Raw genomic sequence first — 25,414 nt, 5'->3', positions numbered from 1 at the left:
TTAAATAAATTAAAATTAATAAGATTTAAAATTCAGTTCCTCAGTCACACTAGCCACATTTCAGGTGTTTAATAGCCACACGTGGGCTTGTGGTTATTGTATTAAACAGTAGCTCTGGGGCTCTTTCTCCATGTTTAAATCATATAACACTTCTAAGAGGTAGATGCTGATTCCCCATTTTGCAATCGATGAGCTTATGTAAGATCAATCAGTAAGATCAAGGAATTTACCCAAGATCTCATGGCCAGAAAGGGACTAAACCACCACATGCCCTGTTCCTGGCTGGGAAATGGGCCTTAGTAATGATTATCTCTTGCTGCAGAGACACAAGTATTGCCCCAAAGGCTGGTCTTTGACCCAGGACCACAGAGCAGAAGCCTGAGTTTTCCCTAACAGCCAAGCTCACAGAGCAGCTTGTCCAGAAGCTCTGAAATCAGTTCTAGTGATCTAGGAAGCCTGAGGCCAATTCCCTACCATCTCCATCATTTTTTCCCAGTACTCCAACCTTACAGTCTGAAGTCAATCAGAAAAGATGCTCAGAAGAAGTGATGGACACCCACACAGGTCTGTCCAACTTACTGCACACCTCCTGTGGGAAGCCACTGAAATTCCTGGAAGGTGTTATAGAGAAACACCTTCCTGTTGGCCCAGCAGAGTGGGAAACCACAGAAACAGGCACCATGTACCAAGTCCTGACTACCAGCCAGGCACTGCACCCAGCACATGGCACTCCTAAGACCATCCTAGTAGACGAAAGAGAATGTAATGCATTCATTCAATGCAATATCACATGGCCCTTAAAGAGAATGAGAAAAGATGTCCACGATGTACTGTTAACTAAAAAAAGGTAAGTTTAAAAACAAGATGTGTAGCATGAGCACCTGTGTATGTATCATGTCAAACTGCTAATAGAGAAGACCTCTTAGCATGGAGACTGGATGGGAGGAACTTTCACTCTGTACTTTATATATATTTGTTATGTTTCTATTTTAATTTTTTAAATGAATCTTAAAATTTTTTAATTTAAATTCTAGCTAGCTAACATACAGTGTAAGATTAGTTTCAGGTATACGATTTAGTGATTCAGCGCTTACATACAATACCCAGCGCTCATACAAGTGCCCTCCTTAATTCCTATCATCTATTTACCTCACTGCACCCCCCACCTCCCCTCCCCTCTGGTAACCATCAGTTCATTCTCCATAATTAAAGCATCTGTTTCTTGGTTTCTCTCTCTCGCTCAAGATATTTTTAAAGAAAAGAAGGTCATCGTATCATTTAATCTTCAAATAACACTGAAAGAGGTACGATTATCCACATTTTACAGATGAGAGAACTGAGGCTCAGAGAGCCAGCATGACTCATTTATTCCGGAACTAGGAGATGGCAGAGAGCCAGGAATGGAAGCCAAGATCGTCTGTTGATAGAGCTCTTAAGGTAAGAGAGTAGCAGACGCTCAGGAGCCCTGGGGGCCAACCCACCACGTGCCCAGGTGGAGCCTGACCTTGAGGTCCAGGTGCAGGATGTAGTGTTGATGGAGGTAATGCACACCCTCACAGATCTGCTTGGTGAACAAGATCACATCCAGTTCGGTCAGCTGGTATTTCTCCTCTGTGATCCGGTCAAAGAGTTCACCCCCGTCCACGCTGCCAGGGCAAAGAGAGGCAGGCACTGACCTAAGTGAGGCTCTCGGAGGACTTGTCCACTCTTATCACCAAGAGTCTAGGGAGGCCAACCCAGGAAACCTGAGGGTGCCACTGCCCTCCAGGTCTTATGGAGATCTTTGTTCTGGTCTGTTCTCAGCTCAGTTCAGAGTGCAGGTGGTAAAAAGGAATCGATGGGCCAAAGGGACGACTGGGGATTGTTTTCAGTGTTGACAATCCAGGCTCACTCTGGATACTCTGGGCCAAGATTATAAACTCATTTGTCTACAGGGGCCAATTAGCACCTACATGGCAGGAATTCAAAATGGGGAAATAAGACCAGATGTGAGACAAACGTTTTTGTGAAATACAGCCCTTCGTCTATCTCTTGTTTTTCCAGTCTTGGTTGCGACACGACAGGACAAATCTTACCAGAAGGAAAATAGCAACACAAGCACAAAAATAAGTAAATAAATGGCCTCTGGGCCTCCGGCCTCAGCTTCGGGGTAGTTGGGAATGGTGGGGACTGTGGCAAATGGGAGACTGGTTGCCTGGTCTACAAAATCAGCCAGTAGGAGCTCCAGCACCGTTTCCAGCTGGAAATGCAGCTCCAGCATTACTAGATCTTTCACTTTTTTTTTTTTAAAGCAAGATATCTGGGTTTCAGTGTGGAAATCTCCCAATTTCCAATTCTTAACACCTAAATCAAAATCATTAAAAATTGTGTAGGCCAAACTGACACACATGTATAGGTCAGTCAGGTCCACTGCTGGTTTATGACAAATGGCTTTGTCCTCCATGCTCCATACTGGAGGCGATGACATTTCCTAGATGTCGCGGAGAGGGGAAGGGAAAGGGAGAGTGTTGCCTAGAACCACAGGCCCCGGCCCCGGGCCCTAAGTCCTGGCCCGCAGACAAGTCACCGCTCCACCTCCCAAGACACTCACTACTCCATGACGAGGGTAAAGCTGTTCTTGCTCTCAAAGGCGTCATAGAGCTGGATCAGGTTCACATGGCTGAGCTGGTTCATGATGTTGACCTCATTCTTCACGTCCTCCTTGCGGAGTCAGACGGGACAGGAGTTTCCAAGAAATGGGTCAGGAAGATGAGCCAGCCATGTCCCCCAAGACACGTGCATGCCCACATCCTCCTTCCCTGCTCTCACCTCAGTCTCCAACTCATCACCCAAACCAAATTCTCACAACAGAAGGGACCGTAGGTCAACCCACCCTCCTACAGATAGGGAACCTCAGGCCCAAAGAAGGAAGGCTGGAGGTACAGAGGGACCCTGCTGCCCAGAGTGTGGGAGTCATGGAAAAGAGGCAGGGAAGCTGGCAGGGTTCCTGAGCAGCATGCAGGGGCCTGGGGTGGCTTGGGGCCAGGAGGCAAGTACAGGAGCCCTGAACTTGGCCTGAGATCCCGGCTGGCCCAGGGCAGATGCCTCACCCGGTCCTTGGCACTCTTCACTTTGATGATCTTGGCTGCCAGCGAGAGGCCTGTGGACTTCTCCGTGCACCTGTGCACCTGGCCAAACCGGCCCCTGCAGAGACACGACGGTACGGCAGGCTGAGAGCCCCCGCAGGCCCCCTCCATACATGGTGGGCCGTCCTGCACCCTGGGCTTCCTGGTCCTGCCCTTGGTTCCTAAACACCGTGGAGAGTACCCTGCACCCTGGAGGTGCTATAGTCATGACTCACACCACATGGGTTATCCTGATACCTAGAGAGGACCTTCTTCACCCTATCATAAGTGGTCTATCCTGCACCCCAGGGACTGTCTCCCTCACTCCACACCACCCAGATGGCCCTACCACCTCCAGGGCGCAGTCCCATGCCCACACTGTGTGGGCCTCCTGCACTCACCCACTCTCTGTGGACTATCCCGTCACCTGCACGCCGTGCCGTGTGTCCCACTCCTGGCCTTGGCTCCTGATCGACCCCTTCCCAAGAGCTTCCAGCAGCATGCCAGGTCAGGTCTCCAGGGGTCTCTGCCCCCCCCCGCCGCCCCTGCCCCTTATCGAGGTGGAAGCCCACCTACCCTCCCAGGACGTCATGCTGGCACACTGTGTAACCGGCCGCTGTCGACGTCTCCTTGACGCTCACCACCCGGTGTTCGAAAGGGGCTGGTGGGGCTGGGCTGTCATCTGTTCGGAGACAGTAGCCTGTGAGCCCCCTGAGCACAGCCCGCCACTCTCAGCCACCCGCTTGGTCCTCCCCAAGGGTCACCTCACGGGAGTCACCCACGCGGCAGGGGGGCAAGCTGAATTCAGAGAAGTGAGGTCCCTGGCCCAACGGCCACAGCGAGGCAGTGACAGACGGACAAACCCACGTGTCCCATCACCTCCAATGGTGCTCTTGGCAAGATGGACAATTATACCCAGTCTGTTCCCTAAAGTTAAGAGGGGACCCAGGTGGATCCGTGCAGCCCACAGGAAACATGAGGCTCGCTCGAGCAGGGCCATCAAGCAGAACTTCGTGATGGGACTCTGTTTGCAGGTAGGGGCAGGGCTGCGACCCCGCCAGGGCTGGGTGCAGGGCGACGGCTGGAGGATCGAGTGCCCCCCCCGCTCTGCTTTGCACCCTCTCACGTCCTGACGGGGCGAGCAGCCCGTGAGGTAGCCCTAGAGGGTCAGCTTGGGGACGCTGGCCTGGAGGGGGCAGGACACCAGCACTTGGAAAGATAAAAATAGTCTAAGTATTTTGGAAAAATCTTGCTGTCCAGAGGTGTATGAGCCTAGAAATGGTGCACAAAACAGAGTAAAGGAATAAAACAGCCACAACGACCGAAACTGCTCTATGTATTAGGGCCTGGGAGACTCTGGCGGGAAGTCGGTGGCTTGGTTGGGTTTTTCTGGGCTTGTCATGGTCACTTGGCGCTCCACCAGCAGGTGCGGTGAAAACACTGCTATTTTCTCTAAGTTCATCTTAAGAAGAGCAGCTCGTTGCTCCCCAAAGTCGAAGTTTGAATTTGCCTTGAGAGAATATGGCTCATTCTTTTCTCGTGTCTGCGAGGGCGGACCTGGGCCCCGGGCCCCAAGGGTGACACGTCTGGGCTGCTGATGCTGCTGTTTTTCTGGGAGCCTGGAAAGGTCAGTGTGTCTCCAGGATTGTGAGTGTGTCTCAAAGATTCCAAATCTAGAGTTGGGCTTGAAGTTTGCTTTTCTGCCCCCTCGGTGCCTTCTGTCCCGAGTGGCTGACGAGCCACGAGGTTTGCACGCAGGCTTCTGGAGCCAGACAGCCCGGGTCGGATCTAGCCGTGTCCACACTGCCTCCGCGGCCCTGGGCGGGTTCCTTAGCCTCTCCTGTTTCCATTCCTGCTGCCCCCCAAGCCTGCGAGGGGCAAGGCCGGCACAAAGCCCCCGGCTCGGGCCATAGGCCACCCTCAGTTCACGGTGGCTTCATCACCGCCCTAGGCCCCAGAAGAGACTCCGGAGTCTCAGGCTGGTTTCAGGAATCGAGGTTGGTCTTGGTCCACATTGGGACCAGTCACAGGCGGCGAGGGAACAGCGGGAGATGCCACCAGGATGGGGCCACCACAGAGCCCAGGAGGGGCAGGGGCCCAGGTTACCTGCGGACTGCGCAGCCCTTGCTCAGGGACTTCCCGAAATTCCAGCAAAGGTGGCCTTCGCGCCGCACGTGGGAAGGGGGCTCAGACCGGAGGGAGGCGGCCCCCGGCGCTGGAGGGATGGACGGCGTTTGCGCGGCTCACGGCGCGGCCAACACCCCGCCCGGCACTTGGTGCTCCTTCTAACGGGGCCTTCCCTGGCTGCACCCGGAGCGACACGGGTGGCGGAGAGCATCCACCCGTCGAGCCCCAGGGCTTCCCCCTCCGTCCACGTGTCACCCCAGCTCAGCCCGCGGCGTCTCGGGGCCTCCCTCTCCACCTCCAGAGGCCTGGCGGGTGGCTCCAGGTCGGGGACTCCCCCAGACCCGTGTCCTCGGTCCCTGGAAGCTGCGGGAAGGCCCCCGGGGAGCAGCCCCCCCAGCCCGCTGACCTGGGGCGCACAGCGGGGGTTCACTTACCCAGAACCACGGCGCCAGCCTGGGCCCCAGAGGGCCCCCGTCCTGCTCGGCTGCCCAGGTCTCCAGCTGCGCGGTCCTCCCCGGGCTCGGGCTGTCCTGCTGCCGAGCCCTGGTCCTGCGGCCCGTCCGGGGCCCCCGCGTCGCCTCCTCTGGCCGCGCCGGCCCCGCTCGGACCCCCGGTGGCCTCGGCCCCGGGCACCTGCTCCCCCTCGGCGTCGCTGCGCTCCCGCGGTGGGGGCCTCCCGCCGGCTCCTCTCGGGGTCTGGCCTGCTGACTTGGTGGCGGGGGCCCGCAGGGGGGGCCCAGGTGGGTCCTGCTCCCCCCGACGGGCCGCAGCCGGGGCCTCCACGGGGGGTGCGGGGCTGAGGCCGGCCGCGCGTGTCACAAGCAGCTCCCCGGGCGTGTCCGTCTCCTGCACGTGGATGGCGAGCCTGGGGCAGGGGAACCCGCGGCCTTGAGAGCACGGACTTGCAGTCGCCGTGACCCGGTCAAGCCGCCCCCGCGATCACGGGCCCACTGGCCTCAGTTCCTCACCCAGACGAGGGCTCCATGGGTCGTGGTGGAGTAACGTAGATTGTGCTTAGACCCGGCAGAGCCCACCCGTGACCCAGGCCTCAGGGAAAGACTGCCCCGGATGGGATCCCGGTTGCCCTCGGGGGCCTGGAGGCCCGAAGTGACCTGGAGGGACGCCTGGAGGCACCAAACCCTCCCGAGTCCCTGAAACCTCTTCTGCCCAGGAGGCCCGAGCCCAGAGGCAGCACACTGGGCGCCCCCCTCCCTCCCGTAGGCCTCGGTCTTCCTCTCAGTTAAGTGAGTAAAGGTGAACCAAGTCAAATATCCCCCTGGAACCCCAGGTGCCACATATTTTATTAAAACCAGGCAACTGTGGGCCGCCTGGGTGGCTTGGTGCGTCAAACATCCGCCTCTTGGTGTCAGCTCAGGTCACATCTCAGGTCACATCCCAGGGTCGTGGGATGGAATCCGCTTCAAGTACTCTCCCTCTGCCCCTCCTCCGCTCTCCCCCCCCCCCCCCCCCAACAAGCAAAATCTTGTTAAAAAATCAGGCTCACAGAGTCCTCGGTCCTCATTCCCCGCACCAGGCTCCCGGCTCCGGGGGAACCTGCTTCTCCTTCCCCCCTAGAGCTCTCTGTGTCTCCCTCAAATACGTACTAAAATCTTTCTTAAGTTTTTAAAAAGAAAAAAAAAATGCTCTGGAGATCACAACAACAACCTGAATATACTTAAGACTTCCGAACCGGACACTTAAACGTGGTCGCGTGGGTAAGGTTATGTGAGGTGGTTTTGAACCACGCGGGAAAGAAGTGAGGCTCCTCCGTGGCAGGAAGGGCCCGTCCGAGCCCGCAGGCCCCGTGGGAGCTGCGCCCGCGCTGGCTGCCCCTGCCCGGGAACCTGCCCAGGAACCTGCCCTCCGCTGGCCTCGGCGGGACAGGAGCAGCCCCAGCGGCGGGGACCACGGGGTCGGGCGTCTGGCTGAGGGACGTGGGAGGCGGCAGGAAGGCCAGGGCTGGAGGGGCGCGGGGGGTCAGGTGGCCAAGGTCACTGCTGCCCCTCAGGCTTCACGCCCACAGGCTGAGCGAGGGCCCAGATGCTGCCGGGTACCCCAGGCCCCGAGGCCGCACGGCGGGGTTAGAGCACTGCCAAGGGCACCACATCCGCCCAGCCCGGGGGTGGGGGGCAGGGCTCAGGCCTGGCAACCCCCCTCCACCCCGAGGAAGGGCCGCTGGTGCTCGCTCACGTCCGGGCCGAGGCAGGTGCCTATGCATCCAGCTCAGGGCTGAAGGGAGACCTTGCCCCTCGCGCAGCATCCTCTGGGGCCCCCACCGTGTCCACCCGCACCCCTAGGTTCCCTAGTTACAGCCCTGGCCAGGATCCAGGGATGCCTGCCGGGAGCCCCTCCCCTGAGCTGGCTGAGGCCCCACAGACACTCACTTCCTTCTAGAACAGAAGCAGACAGCCGGTCTGGGCTCCTCTGCGGGTCAGCAGCCCTCCCCCCACCCCTCCCACCCCCTGCCCCGTCTCAGGAAGGGACGGGCTGTGTTACAGGTAAGGACAACCCAGGGCAGGGGCAGGAGGGCCACAGGCCCCCTCCAGAGGGGGAAGCAGCACATCCAGGGGCCTGGGATGCACAGTCGCACGGAGCTGGGGGGCCTGGCCGTCAGCACGGGGCCTGCGGGGGGCCAAGGGCTGGACCTGAGGGCACGACCCCACCGCCAGGCCCCGGTGTAATCGTCCCCAAAGCCCCCCTGGACCGACTGAGCCTCTACCCCCTCCCTCTGAATCCCCGTCCCTGTCTCCCACCTCGGTATCTGGGGCTTAATTATTTTATTTTATTATTATTTTTTTTAAAGATTTACTTATTTACTTATTCATGATAGACAGAGAGAGAGAGAGGCAGAGACACAGGAGGAGGGAGAAGCAGGCTCCATGCAGGGAGCCCGATGCGGGACTCGATCCTGGAACTCCAGGATCACGCCCTGAGCCAAAGGCAGGAGCTAAACGGCTGAGCCACCCAGGGATCCCCTCTGGGGCTTAATTAAAGGCTGATCGGTGGAGGCAGGATGGTGCAGTGGGTAGAAGCAGATTCCGGATCTGAACCCCGGATTCGGCTTTCAGCTTTGTGAGCCCCCCGCTGTGTGGCCCTGGACATCTCTGCCTCTCCCCTGCTTCCCACACTCTGGGGGCGCGGTCTGGGGCACCTGGGCAGGGCCTCTGTGTGCCTGGCTGTCCTGAGAGCTCCCCACCGATTCCCCCAGGATCCCCCCAGGAGCTTGGGAGACCGCAAAGGGGGAGGGAGACCTGCGCCTCGCTCTACACGGAGTAGGTCAGACTTTCAGATGTTGGGATTTTAAAACTTCCTTTGGGTAAATCTAATGGGCGCCGGGCGGGAGCAGCGCTCTCAGCTGCCCACAGCACCCCCCCCCGCCCCCCGACGGCCTCCCCCGGGGCTCTGCGCAGCGAGGACCTGCGCCCCTTACCTGGGAGGCGGCTCTCCGGCGGCCTGCGTGGCCGGGGCCGGGCTGGGCAGCCCTGGTGGCAGGTCAGGCCCCCCGAATGCTGCTCCCTGGTCTGTGCGGGGGGCCTCCCCGAGCCTAGGGGATGCTGCAGACCATCCCCGGCCGGTGCCCGGGCTCTCAGGCAGCGGCAGGAGGCCGGGGGGCTCAGGGCCCAGGGCCAGGAACCGCATCTTCCTGCCGCCGCAGGGCCTCCGCCTGCGTGGACACGTCTGCTCCTGGCCCCGAGGCGCTGACGGGCGCCGGCCTGGCCGCTGGGCCCTCCGGCGGGGCCGCCCTCCGGCTCTCTGCGGGAAGACAGGCCCATGAAAACGCATCCCAGGCCGAGGGCCTGTCCCGAAGCTACTGCGGGGACGTGCAAAGGCCACGCGGCCGGCGCGTCTGTAACAACCCAAGTGACCCTCAGCAGGAGGCCGCGTGGCCGAGCCATGGCCTATCACACGGGCGGCTGCACGGCCGTAAACAGACGCGACTATGTCCAGATGTGCTACAGGCCGATCTCAGGACGCGCCGTGGGTGACGGGACCGTGCTGTGCTTCTGTCTCCCTAGGAAGGGAGGACACGTGTGCGCGTGTGCAGGTGCGTGTGTAGAACCACGTGGAACGTGGTCTAAACACACAGAGAAGACAAAAAATGTTGTGAGCGGTTCCATACATAAAGGAGGAACGAGGATAGAAGCTGGGCTTCTCTTAATATATCCCTTGTTTTGTCGATTTAATTCTAGAACCGTGTCAATACTACACCAAATTGTGAAAGAGGATGAAACGTGAACACAAGCGATGCAGGAACATTTAAAGCAAAGTGAAATAGGCCCGAGGTCAGGCTGGTGGCACAGCTTACATGGAAGGGAGCTCGTCCGAGTGACTTTAAAATAGAAATACAAAAATAAATAAATAAATAAATAAATAAATAAATAAATAAATAAATAAATAAATAAATAAAATAGAAATACAGTGAGACACACACGAAGGGTTAAAACATGAAAAAGATAAAGGAGCCTCAGTGGTTTGCTAGTGACCACACTGTCGGCGGCGGCGGCGTTGGCATTTTTATTGTGAGACGGACAATAATGATCGCAGCCGTGGGGCCACTCACCTTCCCAGGGCCCCCTGATCTCGGCCTGCACGGCTCTGGTGCTCAGCGCATGCTTTGGTTTGGCTCCTTTCTCTTCTACTCGATCTTTGTTCTGAAAGAGCAACGTCATAACCATCATCATCACTCGTGCGGCCACCGACGTTTGCTGAGCACCCACCGCGGGCCTCGGGTAGGACTCAGGTGGCCTCACGTGGTCTCGCGGGAATACTCGAGGGGAGATATTGCTACTGTTGTTCTAGCAATAAAGACCCCTCCCCAAGGTCGCCAACGCCAAGTCCTTTCTAATGTGTCGTCACATCCCGCTACGGCGCAGACCCGACGGGGCTCCTCTACAGAGCGGGCCTCCAGGAACTTAGGCCAAGGAAGCAGAATAAATCCAGTCTTACGGTGACAATTCAGGTTGGTGAGTCACGGCCTTTACAGGCTTGGCTTGACGTGGCCCCTGACGTCAGATGTGCCCTGGTTTGGGGGTAAAGGGGCGGCTGGGGGCGGGGGAGTGCCACGGTCAGCTCAGTGCAGGCCAGGGATGGGGGGCATCCCAAGCCGCCTCTCCGACCCTTGGCCAGACCTGCGGGGTTCAGACCCCACCTTGACCCCTTGGCCACGATCCATGACTTCTGCGTGTCTCCCCTTCCCCATCTGTGAAACAGGAAGGATAATACTACCTGCCTTGCGGAGTCAGGGAGGGGCCTGGGGGAGTGAATTGTGGAATCCTAACAAGCGTGTGCCCCGCACCAAGTGCCCCATAGCTCTGGGATCACATCCCGCCTGAGCCAGGGGTCGCCCGTGGCAGGACTGTGTGGGCAGCTGCATGTGCAGGCGCCAGGGGCCCGGGCGGCTCTGGTTTTGACGCAGGGGTCCGTCCGGGCCAGTGCTCCCACTCCTGACCGGCGGGAGCACCCAGGATCCCTAAGCCTGGCCATTCCTACATGACCTGACCCCTTGCTGGGCCCTCTGGTGCTTCTAGAGGTTTCCAGACTTTGACTCCGCCTGGTCCTTAACACCGTGGCAGGTCTGTCCCAGCCCCGAGGCCCTGGCCACAGGCACCTGCCACTGAAGGCCCTTGCCCTGGCACAGAGGCCCTGACACGGAGCCAAAAGGAGCTGCAGACACATTGTGTCTGGCCTGCACAGCGTTTTACATTTTTAAATTTGTTATTAACACTTTGAATCTAGTAGACTGTGTTTGAAGGTTTTATTTATTTCCTTGAAAGAGAGAGAGAGAGCGCACAAGCACGGGGAGCAGCAGAGAGAGGGAGAAGCAGGCTGCCCCTGCGCCCGGAGCCCGATGCGGGGCTCGATCCCACAACCCAAGCCAAAGGCAGCTGCCCACCGACAGCTTCGCATCGCCCTGCTAGAAGGCTTTTACATTAAGTTTTTTTTAAAGATTTTATTTATTTATTCATGAGAGACACAGAGAGAGGCAGAGACCCAGGCAGAGGAGAAGCAGGCTCCCTGCAGGGAGCTCCATGGGGATCCGATCCCGGGACCCGGGGTCACGCCCTGGGCCGGAGGCAGACGCTCACCTCAGAGCCCCCCGGGAACCCCTACATTAAATGTCTAAGTTCCTGCAGGGGGCTCAGGATCGCTCCGTGTTTGGACTGTGTGGGTGCTGATGGGGTGTAACCGCGTGCGGAGCCGTGTACCTAAAACGGACGGACCGAGTGTGCGAACGGGCCGCTTACCGTGTGCAAATTATGCCTTAATGCCCCTGGGTACAACCCTGGTTCCCAGAGTCACCTCAAGAAAACCGGATGACCCGGCACCAGTAGGCCCAAGCGGTGGGGGTCCCGGGGCAGCTCCCCTCACGGGCCTGGGCCTCCAGCCACCGCCTGCCCGGCCTGTGGGACCCAAGGCGGCAGGTCCGTCCCTGGGGGTTCGACACATGGATCCCCTAGCCCGGCACCAGCCACGTGCTGCCACGCAGCTACCGCCGTGTGCCCCGCATCCCCATACTCAGCACGGGCCGCTCCGGGGCCTCTGCGCACACTCGCTCCTGCCACCCCCGGAGCCAGGGACAGGAAGCCGTGTCACCCATGCCTCCCGCTTTCACCCCGGTGGGCAGCGATGCAAAGGTGCGGTCCCCTGGCAGACCTTGCTGGGCTCACAGCCATCCCCCACCCACTGTCGCTGTGGGCACACACACGCGCACGTACACACGCACACGCACATGTAGGCATACACACATGCAGGCACACCCGGGCACACACACCCGCATGTAGGCACACAGGCACGCACGCACACACACATGCAGGTTCACACGCACACACGCACGCACACGCACACATGCAGGCACACACGTAGGCACACACAGGCTCATGCATACACATGCACACACACATGCAGGCACACACACGTAGGCACATGCATTCAGGCACACACAGGCTCACGCACACACACGCACACATGCAGGCATGCACACACGCAGGCACACGCAGGTTCACGCGCACACACGCACGCACACGCACACATGCAGGCACACACACATAGGCACACGCATTCAGGCACAAAGGCTCATGGGCACACATGCATACGCACACGCAGGCACACACAGGCGCAGGTGCACACGCTCATGCAGGCACGCGCACGCGCACACACACAGGCACAGGCACACACACATGCAGGCACACATACACGTGCAGGCACATGTACACACGCACGCAGGCACACACACAGGCACACGCACACACAGGCACACGCACACACATACAGGCACATGCGCATGCAGGCAATGCACATGTACACATACACACATGTAGGCACACACGCAGATGCAGACACACATGCAGGCACATGCATGCAGACACACACACTTACACACATGCGTACACACGCCCCCACACACGCAGACACACACCCACACACACAGCCGGGTCGCGTGTTGTCCAAATCTTCTTCAGAGGAAGAAGAGCGCTGCACAGCATCCTAGAGGAAGGGCGTCTTCTGAGCACCTCGGCCGGCCTGACCCTGTCCTTCGAGGGGAGCAGCTGTATCGGTAATGATCTAACTCATCGTTACCAACACGAGCACCACCGGGTGCAGAAAACCCAGGAGGACCTTCACGAAGTCTTGGCACCATTTTCTTTCTTTTTTTTCTTTTGGACTTTTTTTTTTAAGACATCTTTAAAAATTTTAATTCCAGTAGAGTTAACATATAGTGTGATATTAGTTCCAGATGTACAATATATGGATTCAAGGGGCGCCTGGGGGCTCAGCTCAGCTCACGATCCCGGGGTCCTGGGATGGGCCCCACATCAGGCTCCCTGCTTCTCCCCCTCCCTCTCTCCCCCACTCATGCTCCTGCTCTCACTCTTTCTCTCTCAAACACAATTTATTTTAAAAATAAAAAATAAACCAATATTCAGCTCTTCCACACGACACCCAGGGCTCATCACAAGTGCTCTCCCTTTCCCACCCCCTCCCCTCTGATAACCATCGATTTGTTCTCTAACGTTAAGAGTCTGTTTCTTGGTTTGTGTCTCTCTCTCTTTTTTCCCTTCGGCTTGTTTGTTTCTGAAATTCCATAGTCCTGGCACAATTTTCAAATTTAGGAGCCAATGCTAGGATCTGCTTCAATTCCACCGATCATGACTATGCCCCCACCCTCTTAGGAAGTTTGAAGAGGGTCTCCAGAAAGTCTCTGTTTTCAGCACTAACAAAGGGTTAAATAGCGGGGCTACTATACCCATTCTCCGGATCCTCCCGTGAGACCCGCCCGCCCCGTCTGCAGCCGGAGGTAGAGGCCTGGTGTGGAGGACAGACCAGGAGCTGACCAGGGCCTAGACTCAAAGCTGTAGATGGTTACCAACAGGTGTACTCCACACGGAGACCAGAGGAGAGGCCAGCCACATGCCAGCTGAGCAGCACAGACAAGACGGGGGGCAAGAACTCCGGGTACTCTACGATTTCCCCCTACTTGCGAATGCCTACATATCTGCAAAGTGTTTGGTAACTAATTTCACAATATATAAGGAGCTCTTACAAATCAATAAGGAAAAAAACTTAAGTAGAAAAGCAGGAAAAGGGATGCCCGGGTGGCTCAGCGGTTGAACATCTGCCTTTGGCCCAGGGCGTGACCCCAGGGTCCTGGGATCGAGTCCCACCATCGGGCTCCCGGCAGGGAGCCTGTTTCTCCCTTTGCCTGTGTCTCTGCCTCTCTCTCTGTGTTTCTCCTGAATAAATAAAATCTTAAAAAAAAAAAAAAAGTAAAGCAGGAAAAGGACATGAGCAGCGTTCACAGAAAAATACAGGTTTTAAATCTGTGCAAGATGCTCAAACTTCTGGTAAAAGAAATACAAATTAAAACTACAATGAGGTATATCATCCCATCTACTTCTGGTTATGTCTAAAATTTTCCATAATGGAGTGTTTTCAATTTTTTTATGAATTAAAGAAAAAGAATTAACACTAAGAGGCATATAACATACGTAAGGGGAAACGAGCATAAAGACAATCAGGAAAATCCAAACACTAACTTTGGTAATGTTAAATTACTGTCTACTTTTTAGTCGTGAAAATGGCATCATAATTACATTTTTTTAAAAGATTTATTTATTTATTCATGATAGACATAGAGAGAGAGAGGCAGAGACACAGGCAGAGGGAGAAGCAGGCTCCATGTGGGGAGCCCGACGTGGGACTCGATCCCGGGACTCCAGGATCGCACCCTGGGCCAAAGGCAGGCGCCAAACCACTGAGCCACCCAGGGATCCCCGATAATTACATTTTTTAAAAGAGGCCTTATCTTCTAGATGAATGCTAACGTTTATGGAGGAAGCGATCCGCTGTCCCAGATTGGCTTCAAAATGATGCTGAGACAGGGAAGTAGGTGGGGAGCAGATGCAGCCACGTTGGCCCCCGTCATGGGTTCACAGGGTCACGAGACTGATCTCTGTGTTTATAAACGTTTGAGAATCTTCATATAAAAATTTTTGTACTTTTTGCAAACATTCTTGAAAATGTTAAAGGAAACCCCCCATGCGCGATCAGGTCTCAGTTTTCAATTTACCACACGAGCAAAGGATGAAATGGGATAATATGCTTTGTTAGCAAAGGGGAGGCAACAAGTCTCCCGTAAGCCGTTGACGGGACGCCGGGCTGCAGCAACTCCTCTGAAGGTCAGTGTGGCCTTATGTCCACAACTCTACCCTTTGGCTTGGCCTTGCCCCTTCCAGGAGGGTATCGGGGAGATAAGCTCGCACGTCTACGGGCATTCACCACCTGGCTATTTATAGCAACTAAAAGTGAGAAATGATATAAACAAACCACGATGTGGAGCCAGTGAACAAATAAGACTCATCCCCGAGCTGCAGACCGCGCGACTTTAAGAACGAGGAAGCTTTTCCTATGTAAGAACACAAAACAGTGCCCAAAACACATTAATTTAAAAAAAAAATCAAGGCCAGCATAACATGAATAATATTGAGTTCCACCAAAGAGGTGATGCTTATGGATAAACAGACTCTGGGAGGCTTTGTAGGAACCTGGTGCCCACGACTCCGGGGGCCGGAGCCGCAGGGACCTGGTGCTCTGATACCACGTGGATGTTGTTCTGTTGGTCTGTTCGTATTTTAAAGATTTTATTTATTTGGGAGAGAGAAAGAGGAAGCAAGAGAGAGAGCACGAGCAGGGAGGGGAGGAGGGGCCGAGGGAGGAGCAGAGCCCGCTGAGCAGGGTGCCCGATGCGGGGCTCGACCCCGGGACCTGGGACCATGACCTGGGCCGACCTGGGCCGACCTGGGCCGACCTGGGCCGACCTGGCCGAGGGCGGACACTGAGCTGACTGAGCCCCAGGCCGCCCTGTTTAAGTGAACTCCAGGCCCAGTGGGCGGCCCAGCGCCAGCTCGAACTCAGCGCCCTGAGATCAAGACCTGAGCGGAGGCCAGGAGGCAGACGCTCACCCCTTCCCGGCCGAGCCGCCAGGCGCCCCGTGACCGCTTTACCTGAGCGCCTTAACGTTACAGAAGTTTCTCTGCCATCTGAGGTTGTTGGGGCGCCGGGGGCCCCGTCAGGGAAGCCTCGGCCTGGGTCTCAGGCCCTGCGCCGCGCCTGCCCGAGCTCCTCCCTGTCCCTCTGCACCGCCCTCATTCTGCAGCCTTAATAAGTAAATAAAAATACAGATAAGTTTGCTTATGGGGGGAAAAGCAGCAGGTCGCCTGGCCCGCGGCCCGACGCGCAGGGAACTGGGGAGTCTGCAGGCCTGGGAGGCCCAGCCGGGTAGGGGGGAGCCCCCGCACCCCGCTCCCAGGAGCCTCGGGGAGCCAGCCACCTGCAGGCCCCACCCCCTCGCCTGGTGGACGAGCGCGGGGTCTGAAGGGTGGCCCTGGGTGGCCCTGGTGGCCCCGGGCGGCCCAAGGGTTGCTAAGTGGCCGACTCTTAGCTGTTCCCAAACAGAGTGTGGCCCGGCCGCCGCCTCCTCTCTCACAACAGCAGCCCTGGTTGTGCAATCCTCGGGAACAGCCGCCCCCAGGAATGCCACCGTCCACCCCCGGGCTCCGGCTCCCTCAGCCTGTCCCCAGGGCTCACTGTCAACACTCAGCTTCCAACCGGCAGCTGCACGTCCGCCTTCTCGCCCACTCGGGGACACAGCCCAAGGTTGGGGACGGGAGGGGGACGGGGACGGGGAGGGGGCTCCGCTGGGCCGATGGGCTCCCGCTGCTTCCTCCTCCAGGTGTGAAGGGACAGAGGAACCAACAGAAGTCCCTGGAATGTGTATGCTTCACTGTGCTCCCCTCCCGAGCGGCCCGTGTCCTCCCACTCCTGAAGCGGCCCAAGGCCCACGGGCCCCATGGCCACTGCCTCTCCCTTCCCGGGAAGAGCGGCCGGCCGGGGACCTGCCCGGGGACCCCACGGGCAGCTGGGGCAGGTGGCCCAGGAGGGCACAGCACTCCCCCGCATCTCAGCCCGGCTGTCCCAGGTGTCCCCGGCAGGCCAGCTGTTCCTGCAGCCCCGGGGGAGGGGGGGGACAGCGGGCTAGGGCGGGGGACACCAACCTCCACGGGGCCGTCGGCCAGGCTGCCTTTCCTCCAGGGCACGCTCCCCTGCATGATGAAGTCCACGACCTTCGAGTTCTGGAACACGGCCCCCACCACGGCCACCACCTTGTCCACGGCCACCAGCATCCCGAGCAGGGCCTCCAGCCTGGCGCCGTGCTGGGCCGCCTCCTGCCGCACGGCCCTCACCAGCTCCAGGACCTCGGGCCACCCGGCCTGCGCGGCGGCTGCGGGGGTGCGGGCGGCCCCAGCGGGGCCCGGGACCTGACGGGCCTCCAGCCGGTGTAGACCTTGCTCCAGGTGGCCCAGGCCCTGGCACACACACTGCAGTTTCTCCGTGACGTCTTCTTGGAAGTGCAAGAGCTTGTCGACCTTCTCGTTCAGCACGTTGAGCTTCGTGTCCATGGTGGTCAGGCAGGCCTTGCCGGCCGCCGGTGGCCCCCGGGGCTCCAAACCCTCCTGGGGGGCTCCCGACATCCTGAGGCGGCTGCGCGAGGACGATGAGTCACGGAAGCCACGGCCTCGGGCGTTCACGCGGGCGAGGGGCCCCGGCAGCTCATTGCCGTCCACAGTCCGCAGCCCAGCCCGCACGGTTGCGCGGGGCCCGGCGTCTGCGAGCCCTCGCCTCCGCTTATCTCTGGGTCGGCCGCGGCGTGAGTGACAGCTTGGCAGGGCCCTTCCCCTTGGGGCCCCTTGACATGGTGGCAGCATCTAGCATTCCTCCCTGAGAGGGTGCTGACGGGCAAATATTCTAACAATCTGCCCAGGCCGGCAGGGCTTCGGGTGCTTGGACCGGAGCTTGGAGGCATGGGGCCCCTCAGGAATGAGCTACAAAGCTGGGCTTTACGGGGGGCCTCGGGGATCCCCGCGCAGCACGAGGCCTCCAGGGGCGCCCGGGGGCTCCGGAGTGAGCTTCTGCCAGCTCAGGCCGTGACCCCGGGTCCCGGGATCGAGTCCCGCGTTGGGCTCCCTGCATGGAGCCTGCTCCTCCCTCCGCCTGGGTCTCTGCCTCTCTGTGTGTCTCTCATGAATAAATAAATAAAATCTTTAAAAAAAAGAAACGTATAAGGCCTCCAGAGGCCCAAAGCGCCGAGCCGCGCGGCCGGATCCCACCTGCCACAGACACGCCGCGTTCACAATGAAAAGCAAGAGCAGAAGTAAATGTGGGGCCGTTCCGAGTTTTCCCGTGACAAAGCGTTTGATGCTTTTGCAAATTAAAAACAAATTTTGGGTGCGGCTACCTTGCAGCGGCCCGTGTATGTGCTTGGACTGCCTGTGGGTCTGTGGGCCGTCCCCTCCACGGCCTCGGTCACTGGGCGCCTGGGCCTAATAATAGACGTGAGGGAAGCAGCTCAGGCTCCTCGCCAGGTGCCACCCCTCGGCCGTGCTCCCCACGGAGCCCCCCGGGCACATCTCCAGGGTCCCCACCCCCCCCGGCACCGACCACGCAGGCACCGGGCATCAATGTCTAGAGGCCGAAACGGCCGCTGCAGCAGCCCAGAGGGCAGGGGACCCGGCTTCTCGCAGGTTCCACCCACTGCAGCCTCCGAAGCCCGGTTCTGAGGGGACGAGCCCAGAGCAGACAGGCCGCAGCCCACCCGACCCGCAGGTGCTGCCAGGAGGCACGGGGAGCCGCCGTGCTGGGGAGCCGAGGGAGACACGGTGTCCCGGCTGCCCCCCTCCCATGTCCCTGCAGCCGCCTCCTCCACAGAAGCAATCACAGAACACACCGGGGGCGGCGACCACAGGCCCCAGCTCGCGGGTCTCCATGGGGCCAGCTCGGTCCCCAGGCAGCCACGCACTATCTGGACCCATCGGTGGGAGCGGCCAGGGCGTCGCGGAACGACGGCCTGGAACTCAGAGCACACGTGCCGTGAAACACACAAGAGTAAACAGACTCTTCTTGGAAAAAGAGATTCGGGGACCCCCGGGCTGCAGCTGCTGTCCCCCAGGAGGGCCATGCGCCCAGGACCGCACCCCGCGGAGGGGACCAGCGCATGGCCAGAGCCTCTGGGATCGACGGTCGGATTGCACTCTAGGGAAGCCTAGAGGATTCTCCGGGGCGCAGGGCACAGCCCAACAGTGGGTTCGGGTCCCCCACAGTGCCAGCCAGCTTCTGGGGTGCCCCCCACCCGTGCAGGCCTGGCACTGCCCGATCCCCTTCATCTCTCTGCCCTGAGGACACGAGGGTCCTGGCAGGGCTGAGGCTTCTCTGCGGCTCTCCCCACAAGCAGGGCACCGCCTGCGTCCAGTGGGCACAGACCGCGGCAGAGGCAGGCGAGTCAGGGGGCGCAGACGCGAGCCCCATGACGCCTCCTCTTTCCTGGGGAGGACGGCGCAGCCAACCAGCGTGCGCTGGACCCCAGACTCTGGCCTGGTGTTCCTGGGGACAGCCAGTGTCCCCCGTGCAGCCCCAGGGGCACATGGACCCCGAGACCCCAGGCAGAGTAAGAGGGGAGCGGCCACGCAAGGCTAAGGAGTCCGGGGCAGGCAGTGAGTCTCCTCCTCCCACCTGTGCTCACAGTGGGCGCGGCCCGGCCGGGGGAGCCCTCGTCCCTGGAGAGCAGAGGCCTGCCTGGAGGTGGAGGTCCTGTGGGGCCGGGGTGCGGGCCGCCTGTTACCGGTGTCGGCGATCCCCTCGTCCGATGGTCTCCGGCAAGCCAGCCCGTCTGCCAGCCTCAATCACTCAGCACTTCTCTGTGCCTCAGTCACTCACCCACTTCTATCTATATGCACAGATAAAAAGGGATCGCCGGGTATCCAAAGCCCCCGGGATGAAAAGGGGGGCCCCCCAAACAGAAACATAACAGCGGAGGAAACAGAAGAACATTCTGGAAAGGCTCTCCTTAGTTGCTACAGCAAAGTGCAAAAGGGCTATGGCAGCCACTACAAAAGAAGAAGGTGGTGCGGCCTAGAGTACAGGAGAGGTCTTGGAAATTAAAAATATGAGAAAATGCAGTCAAGATAATATCCCAGAAAGTAAAATTAAAAGATGAGGAGGCCCACGGAGGGAGAGAGGAGGTAAGAGGTCAGACAGTGGATCCCCCCTACCCCCCCCCCCCCCCCCCCCCCCCCCCCCCCCCCCCCCCCGGTCTGCTTGTCCGGCATTCCAGGAGGAGAGACAATGGGGGCAGGACTTTATTAAGGAAATAGTAGAGTTGTCGTGCGACTTTAGAACAAGGGGGTAAGGAGAAGATCCCAAACTCTCCAAAATGAGAAAGAAAAAAATCAACAAGGAAGAACTAGAATCAGAATGACATCACACTTCTGGCCCTAAAAGCAAGTGGAGGGATCCCAGGGGGCTCAGCGGCTGAACACCCGCCTGCGGCCCAGGGCGTGACCCCAGGGTCCCGGGATCGAGTCCCGCGTCGGGCTCCCTGCATGGAGCCTGCGTTTGCCTCTGCCTGAGTCTTTCTCTCTCTGTATCTCATGAATAAATAAATAAAATCTTTTAAAAATACCCAAGAAAAGCCCAAAAGCAAAAACCCAATGGGGCGCTGGGTGTAGAGGGTCGGGGAGAGGTTTGGGGACAGCAGCGGTGTCAGGGGGCACAAGGACGTTCAAGTGCGAGACTCAGTCTCAGTGACGGGGGTTTGCATCGACCTGTGCGGAGTCGGCGGAGTGGGGAGGGGCCATGGGGTGGGGGGGCACAGCCGGATGACCCCGTGTGGCCACTGGGACGCGGGGGGGGGGCCTGCAGGGTCGGGGTACAGGCCGTAGTGGGGGGGTCGGGGTCTTCTGCGGACGACGGTCTGGTTGTAACAAAATCACACGTGGCGATTACCCGGGAGGCGGAGGCCGGTAGGTGAGGACAGGGAGGCCTTTCCTCTTCCAGGACGTGCGGAGGGTCAGCTGCGCCCGGGACCCCCACGACCCCCTGGGGAAGCCCAGAGCGCAGCTCCCTCCCCTGCCGAGGCCTCAGCCCGCAGGAGCCTCTGCCCCCCTCAGGTCACCCCGGGGGGCCCCCCTCCATCGAGGTCCCACTCCCCTCCTCCCTTCCTCCCCCTCCTCACCCCCCGCCCCCCGTCAAGCAGAGCTGCCCACGGCCTTCCTGGCCCAGGAGGACCTGCTCTTGGGGCCGCTTGTCACCAAGACCCCGAGTCCTGGCTCCGACTTGCAGGTGCGGGGCCTGAGCTGCCCTTACTGCGAGGACCCCACCCCCCCCGCAGGTGCCCCAGGTGCCCCAGGAGCCCGAGGTGCCGAGGCCGTGGGCCGGGCCGAGGGGCCGCGCTGACGTGTCCAGAGCTCGGTGCCGCGATAAGCCTGGCATTTCCGCTTATCTCTGCCCCCGCTGGGCCCCAGGGGCCTCTGGGGCTGCACGCGCTTATCTGGTTTGCGAGGCGCTATCTGCTTCCCGGGCCGCTTCCTGCAGCGCTCAGGGAAGTGTCCCCTTGGGACGCAAGCCCAGGGCACAACGGGCCTCAGGTCAACCCCAGGATCGCGGGGCTGGGAGATGCCGCCGCCCTCGGGGAGCCCTCCAGGCTGCGGCTGGAAGGCGAGGGCCCTGCTCTTCTGGGGGGTGGGGCGCTGCTCGGACACTGGCCGACGGCCTGGTCATCTCCAGGCAGGGGCCCAGCTGCTGCCCCTTAAGGACAACTATTCAGGAAGCAACAGGACCTGCAGCCCCAAGGCTGGAGCAGGTGGCTGGAGGGCAAAACAGGACCTGCGGCTCCTGCGGGTCGCTTGCCCCGGCTCTGGCCCGCAGGGACCTCTCTGTCCAGGTGACCCCACAGCCCGAGGTCCAGGGGACCTCTCTGTCCAGGTCGCCCCGCGGCCTGGGGATGCTGAGCACCGCCCCCCCAGCAAAGGAAAAGCTGCTGCTGTTTGCCCGTTTCTGTTTGACCACGGGCGGCCGGTGCTGAGCACCCGTAGCTGTGGATCTTAGGGACCCGTCTCTGCATCCCGCAGGACAGATTAGGACTCGTGCTCCCCCAAGTGCAGAGGGACATTAACCTAAGCTTACGACCTTCACCCAGCTTCACCCGAAGCCGCAGAGGAAGCCACGGGGCCGGATCCAAACCCACGGTTATAGCTCCTGCGATGCTGCCACTTGTAGGGACAGGAGGGACCCCAGAGGCCACATGGCTCACCCCTTATTTTGTAGACACGGGATTTGAAGCCCAGGGAGGGGAAGCCACTTTCTGGCGGCCACACGGTGGGTCGGCGTCAGCTGAAAGGAGTGTCTCCTACACATCTCCCACCTAGAGCCTGACTTCGACGCGGGCTGCATTCACCACCAGCGCAGGGACATGGTTTGCACGCGAATCGGCCAACAGTTGCACCACCCTGCAGGCCTCCCACCTGCTCCCATGGGTCAGACACCACGGCCGCAAGATGCGTCCACACCTGCTTACACTCGAGCAGCATTTGAGGTGGGCGCATGGTGGTCCCCGTCCTCCCCGCGGGAGTTGCCGCCAACCTGGACCTTGGCCCTGGCTCTACAGCTGCAGGCCCTGTGCTGGCCACGGTGGCAGGGGTTTGGGGCCCGGGCGCCTACGTGCCTGCGTCACCCCGGGACCCTGACTCACGTGGCCTGCGTGGCGCCAAAATCAACGCCTTGGAGCAACAGAGAACGGGCGCTGCTCGCCAACTGCTAGGCTCGAGGGACGTGGCTGTGATGGGCAACGTCCCCACGATGTGACGAGAAGAACCCCGTCGTGGCCTGCTCAAGTTCTCCGTGTCCAGCCCAGCCTGAGCCTCTCAGGAAAGCCTGGTGTCAAGCTTTTGGGCGTCGAGTCTGAAGCCCGAGCACAAGATGCACCGTGGGGCCCGGAAGAGAGGGTGCGGCTGACCTGGGGGGCAGGCGCCAAGAGCAGACAAGAGAGAAGGGGGACACATACCGAGCGGGGTCTGGGGCCGCAGGGTGGCAGACGGGGGCAGCCGCTGGATGCGAGGGCGCAGTGGGCGCAGTGGCCCGGAGGGCGGGACACGGCTCCAGGCCCGATGGCTGCCCGGATGGCAAGGCTGTGAGGCTCCAGGTTTCCGCAGAAACCCCCCCGAGTTACCTGGGGCAGGTGGCGGAGGAGGCAGAGACATTGGGGGAAAATCGGCGAAGAGGAAAGGGGGGCTGAGCTGAGCCTTGGTGGACGGAGGAGATCCGGGGAAGCTGAAGACAGGGCCGCTCCTGGGAGGACTCAGAAGGAGCCTGGCGGCGGGAGGGACGGCGCACAGGCTGGCCTCGGGTGACGGGGGGGTCGCGGAGGCCCAAGGGCTCTGCAGGCAGGGCCCCGAGGAGGGTGGACCCGAGAATCGGGCAGAGACGTTCAGACCCAAAGCAGCAGGATACGGGACGGCCATCCTACGGGATGCTGGGAAACGACATGATGGCACATGTGGAGTAGGGGCGCCGGGTGGCTCAGTCTGCCTTCAGCTCAGGTCAGGATCCCAGGGGCCCGGGTCGGGGCCCCCTGCCTCGTGGGGGGTCTGCTCCTCCCTCTGCCCCCCGCCCCCTTGCCTGTGGTTCAAATAAATAAATAAATAAATATTAAAAAAATGTATGGAATAAGTTACGGGGGGCGGTTAGTGAATCAGAGAGGACGCAGAGCCACCTTGGGGGTGTGGGAGCGCTGTGAGGCCGAGTGCTGCCCACAGGTCGCTGTGCTTTGAAGCCTGAGTTAGGCTGGCCGGGGAAAGACGGGGGAGGGGGAGCCCAGGGCCCGACAGCAGCGCAGATGGGTCGGAGGCACAGGGTCACCGCCACACAGAAGCCAAAGCCAGCGAGTGTTTACCGGGCCGCGGCTGTTGCCAAAACACGGGCGCGCTAAGGAAGTGGGGTGACCTCTGAGAGAGCAGGTCTTTGACAGTCTTTGAAAGCAAGAGCAGGCTGAACTCCTCAGGTCCTCAGCCCCACCCCCGCCCCAGCTGGAGCCCAGGACAGACGCAAGAGCCCCCACCCCCCCCCCACCCCCCCCCCCCCCCCCGCACCCGCACCCCCTGCTGCTGCAGAAACACAGCGATTTGAGCTGTTCCCCACCCCCACCCCACCCCCACCCCCGCCCCGGGATCCAACAGGTGGAGGCCCCACCACAAAGCAGGTCATAACCCAGCAGGTACGCACGGTGCAATCCGCGTGCGTCTGCGTGACACTTGCACATGATCTGTATGTGCCGTACTGCTTTTATAGAATTATTCCAAAATCTTAAACGTGGATTATTTCTGTTATTAAACAAGTTGGTTTTTTTTGTTTTTCTAGAATAGTCCCCATTTACACAGACCCGCGGGCATCACTAGAGACAATATGCAGCCCGGAGAGGTTGAATGAACCTGGGACGGAGCAGGACTGTCTCGGGGCTTCAGTGGCAGAAGCAGCATCAGCCCCCGGGGAGCGGAGAGCGGGGAGCAGGGGGGCTGAACCGGCCCGAGGCCTCCCCGCAAGGAGCAGACCCCAGGCAGGAGGAGCAACGAGCCCTCCCTGCACTTGTCTCTCCAAGCAGGTTTTTGGCCCATCACGGCTGGGAAGCAAGCGCCCCCCACTCCACGTGCGACTCCCAACCCGCAGAGAAAGGCGGCTCTGGAGTGTGGGTCACACACGCAGCCCCCCACCTGCACAAAAGCAGGGAGCGCCCCAGACACCTGCAGCCCAGGCCTTCACGGCTGCTGGTTGGTTTGCTGGGACCTCAAAGCGTCTCCTGGAGGCTCTCCGTGCCCCTAAGGCGCCTACGGAAGCCCAAACCCCACCCGGTCGCCGGGTGCACTTACATACCACCTTCCATCCATGGGCCACGGCTCTGTCGGGAACACCGGCTCCCTAAGTCCCGGCGACACGCGTCAGTGTCCTCGCCTCCATCCCGGACTCGGACGCACTTGGACACGTGGGCAGTTAGGTGGCCCGTCAACGGCTACAACCCAAGACAACATCCCCACGAGCCGCCCCCGGCCTCCCTGCCTCCCTGCCTCCCCTGGCCCCTGCGAGCCCCTCGCTGGCCTGGCCTGGGTCTCACGCACACACCGCGTCTCCCTGGTGCCGGGGGTGGCCTCCTGCTTCCTGCTCTGGCTTTGGCAGCTGGCCCAGGGCAGCGCGACCAGCCACAGGCGCCTCAGCCTGCGTGAGCGGGAGGCTTGGCTCCCCGGGCCCGGGGCGCGTGTCCAGCTGTCACTCGCCCGGGCGCCCCGCGGGGGGGCTGGGGACGCGTCCCTTCGCAGGTGACGGCACCACGCCCCGGCCGCCCAGCTGCCGCGCGTGTCCTGGGACGAACGCTGGGGTCCGAGCCGGGAAGCAGGGCGAGGGTGGCGGGGCGAGCCCCTTGGGTGGGGTCGGGCCTCGGGGAGCGGGCTGCAGACGTGCTCTGGGGCCTTCGGTCCCCGCCGGGCCCGCGGCAGCGAGGACACCCGAGCTCCGTACCAGGAGCCCCGGCACACGCGTCACGGCCACCAGCTCTTTCAGGCCCTCGGTGTTACCACTAATGACCTCACGCTCAGCGGAGCCAAGTGGCCTAAAGGAGCCACAACATCCCGGGGCTACTTGCCCGTGTCACAGACTCTCATGGATTTAGTCACTTAAAGCAACAGAAGTCCACCCTGTCACAGATTCGGGGGGCGGAGGCCCACAGCCAGGACCCTCGGCTGTGCTGCCTGCGGAAGGTCCTGGGAGAATCTGTCCCTTGCATCTTCCAGCTGGTGGCAGCTGCTGCG

The 25,414-nt window shown here is 60.2% G+C and overlaps 1 protein-coding gene across 1 annotated transcript in view; it reads right to left on the bottom strand.

The window, feature by feature from the left end:
• Positions 1-17,791, bottom strand: part of MYLK3 (myosin light chain kinase 3) — a 34,509-nt gene extending 16,718 nt beyond the window's left edge. The window contains 9 exon segments of the mRNA XM_025420006.3: positions 1,505-1,646; positions 2,591-2,700; positions 3,090-3,183; positions 3,681-3,786; positions 5,666-6,096; positions 8,662-8,849; positions 8,851-8,984; positions 9,793-9,883; positions 16,784-17,791. Coding sequence (XP_025275791.3) covers positions 1,505-1,646; positions 2,591-2,700; positions 3,090-3,183; positions 3,681-3,786; positions 5,666-6,096; positions 8,662-8,849; positions 8,851-8,984; positions 9,793-9,883; positions 16,784-17,494 — 2,007 coding nt within the window. The 5' untranslated portion in view covers positions 17,495-17,791.
• Between the last annotated feature and the right edge of the window lie 7,623 nt (positions 17,792-25,414).

The sequence above is a fragment of the Canis lupus genome, chromosome 15 (assembly GCF_003254725.2).
Source record: "Canis lupus dingo isolate Sandy chromosome 15, ASM325472v2, whole genome shotgun sequence".
Lineage (NCBI taxonomy): Eukaryota > Metazoa > Chordata > Mammalia > Carnivora > Canidae > Canis > Canis lupus.
Note: the sequence above shows the minus strand (reverse complement) of the source record. Positions and strands in the feature narration are given on the sequence as shown.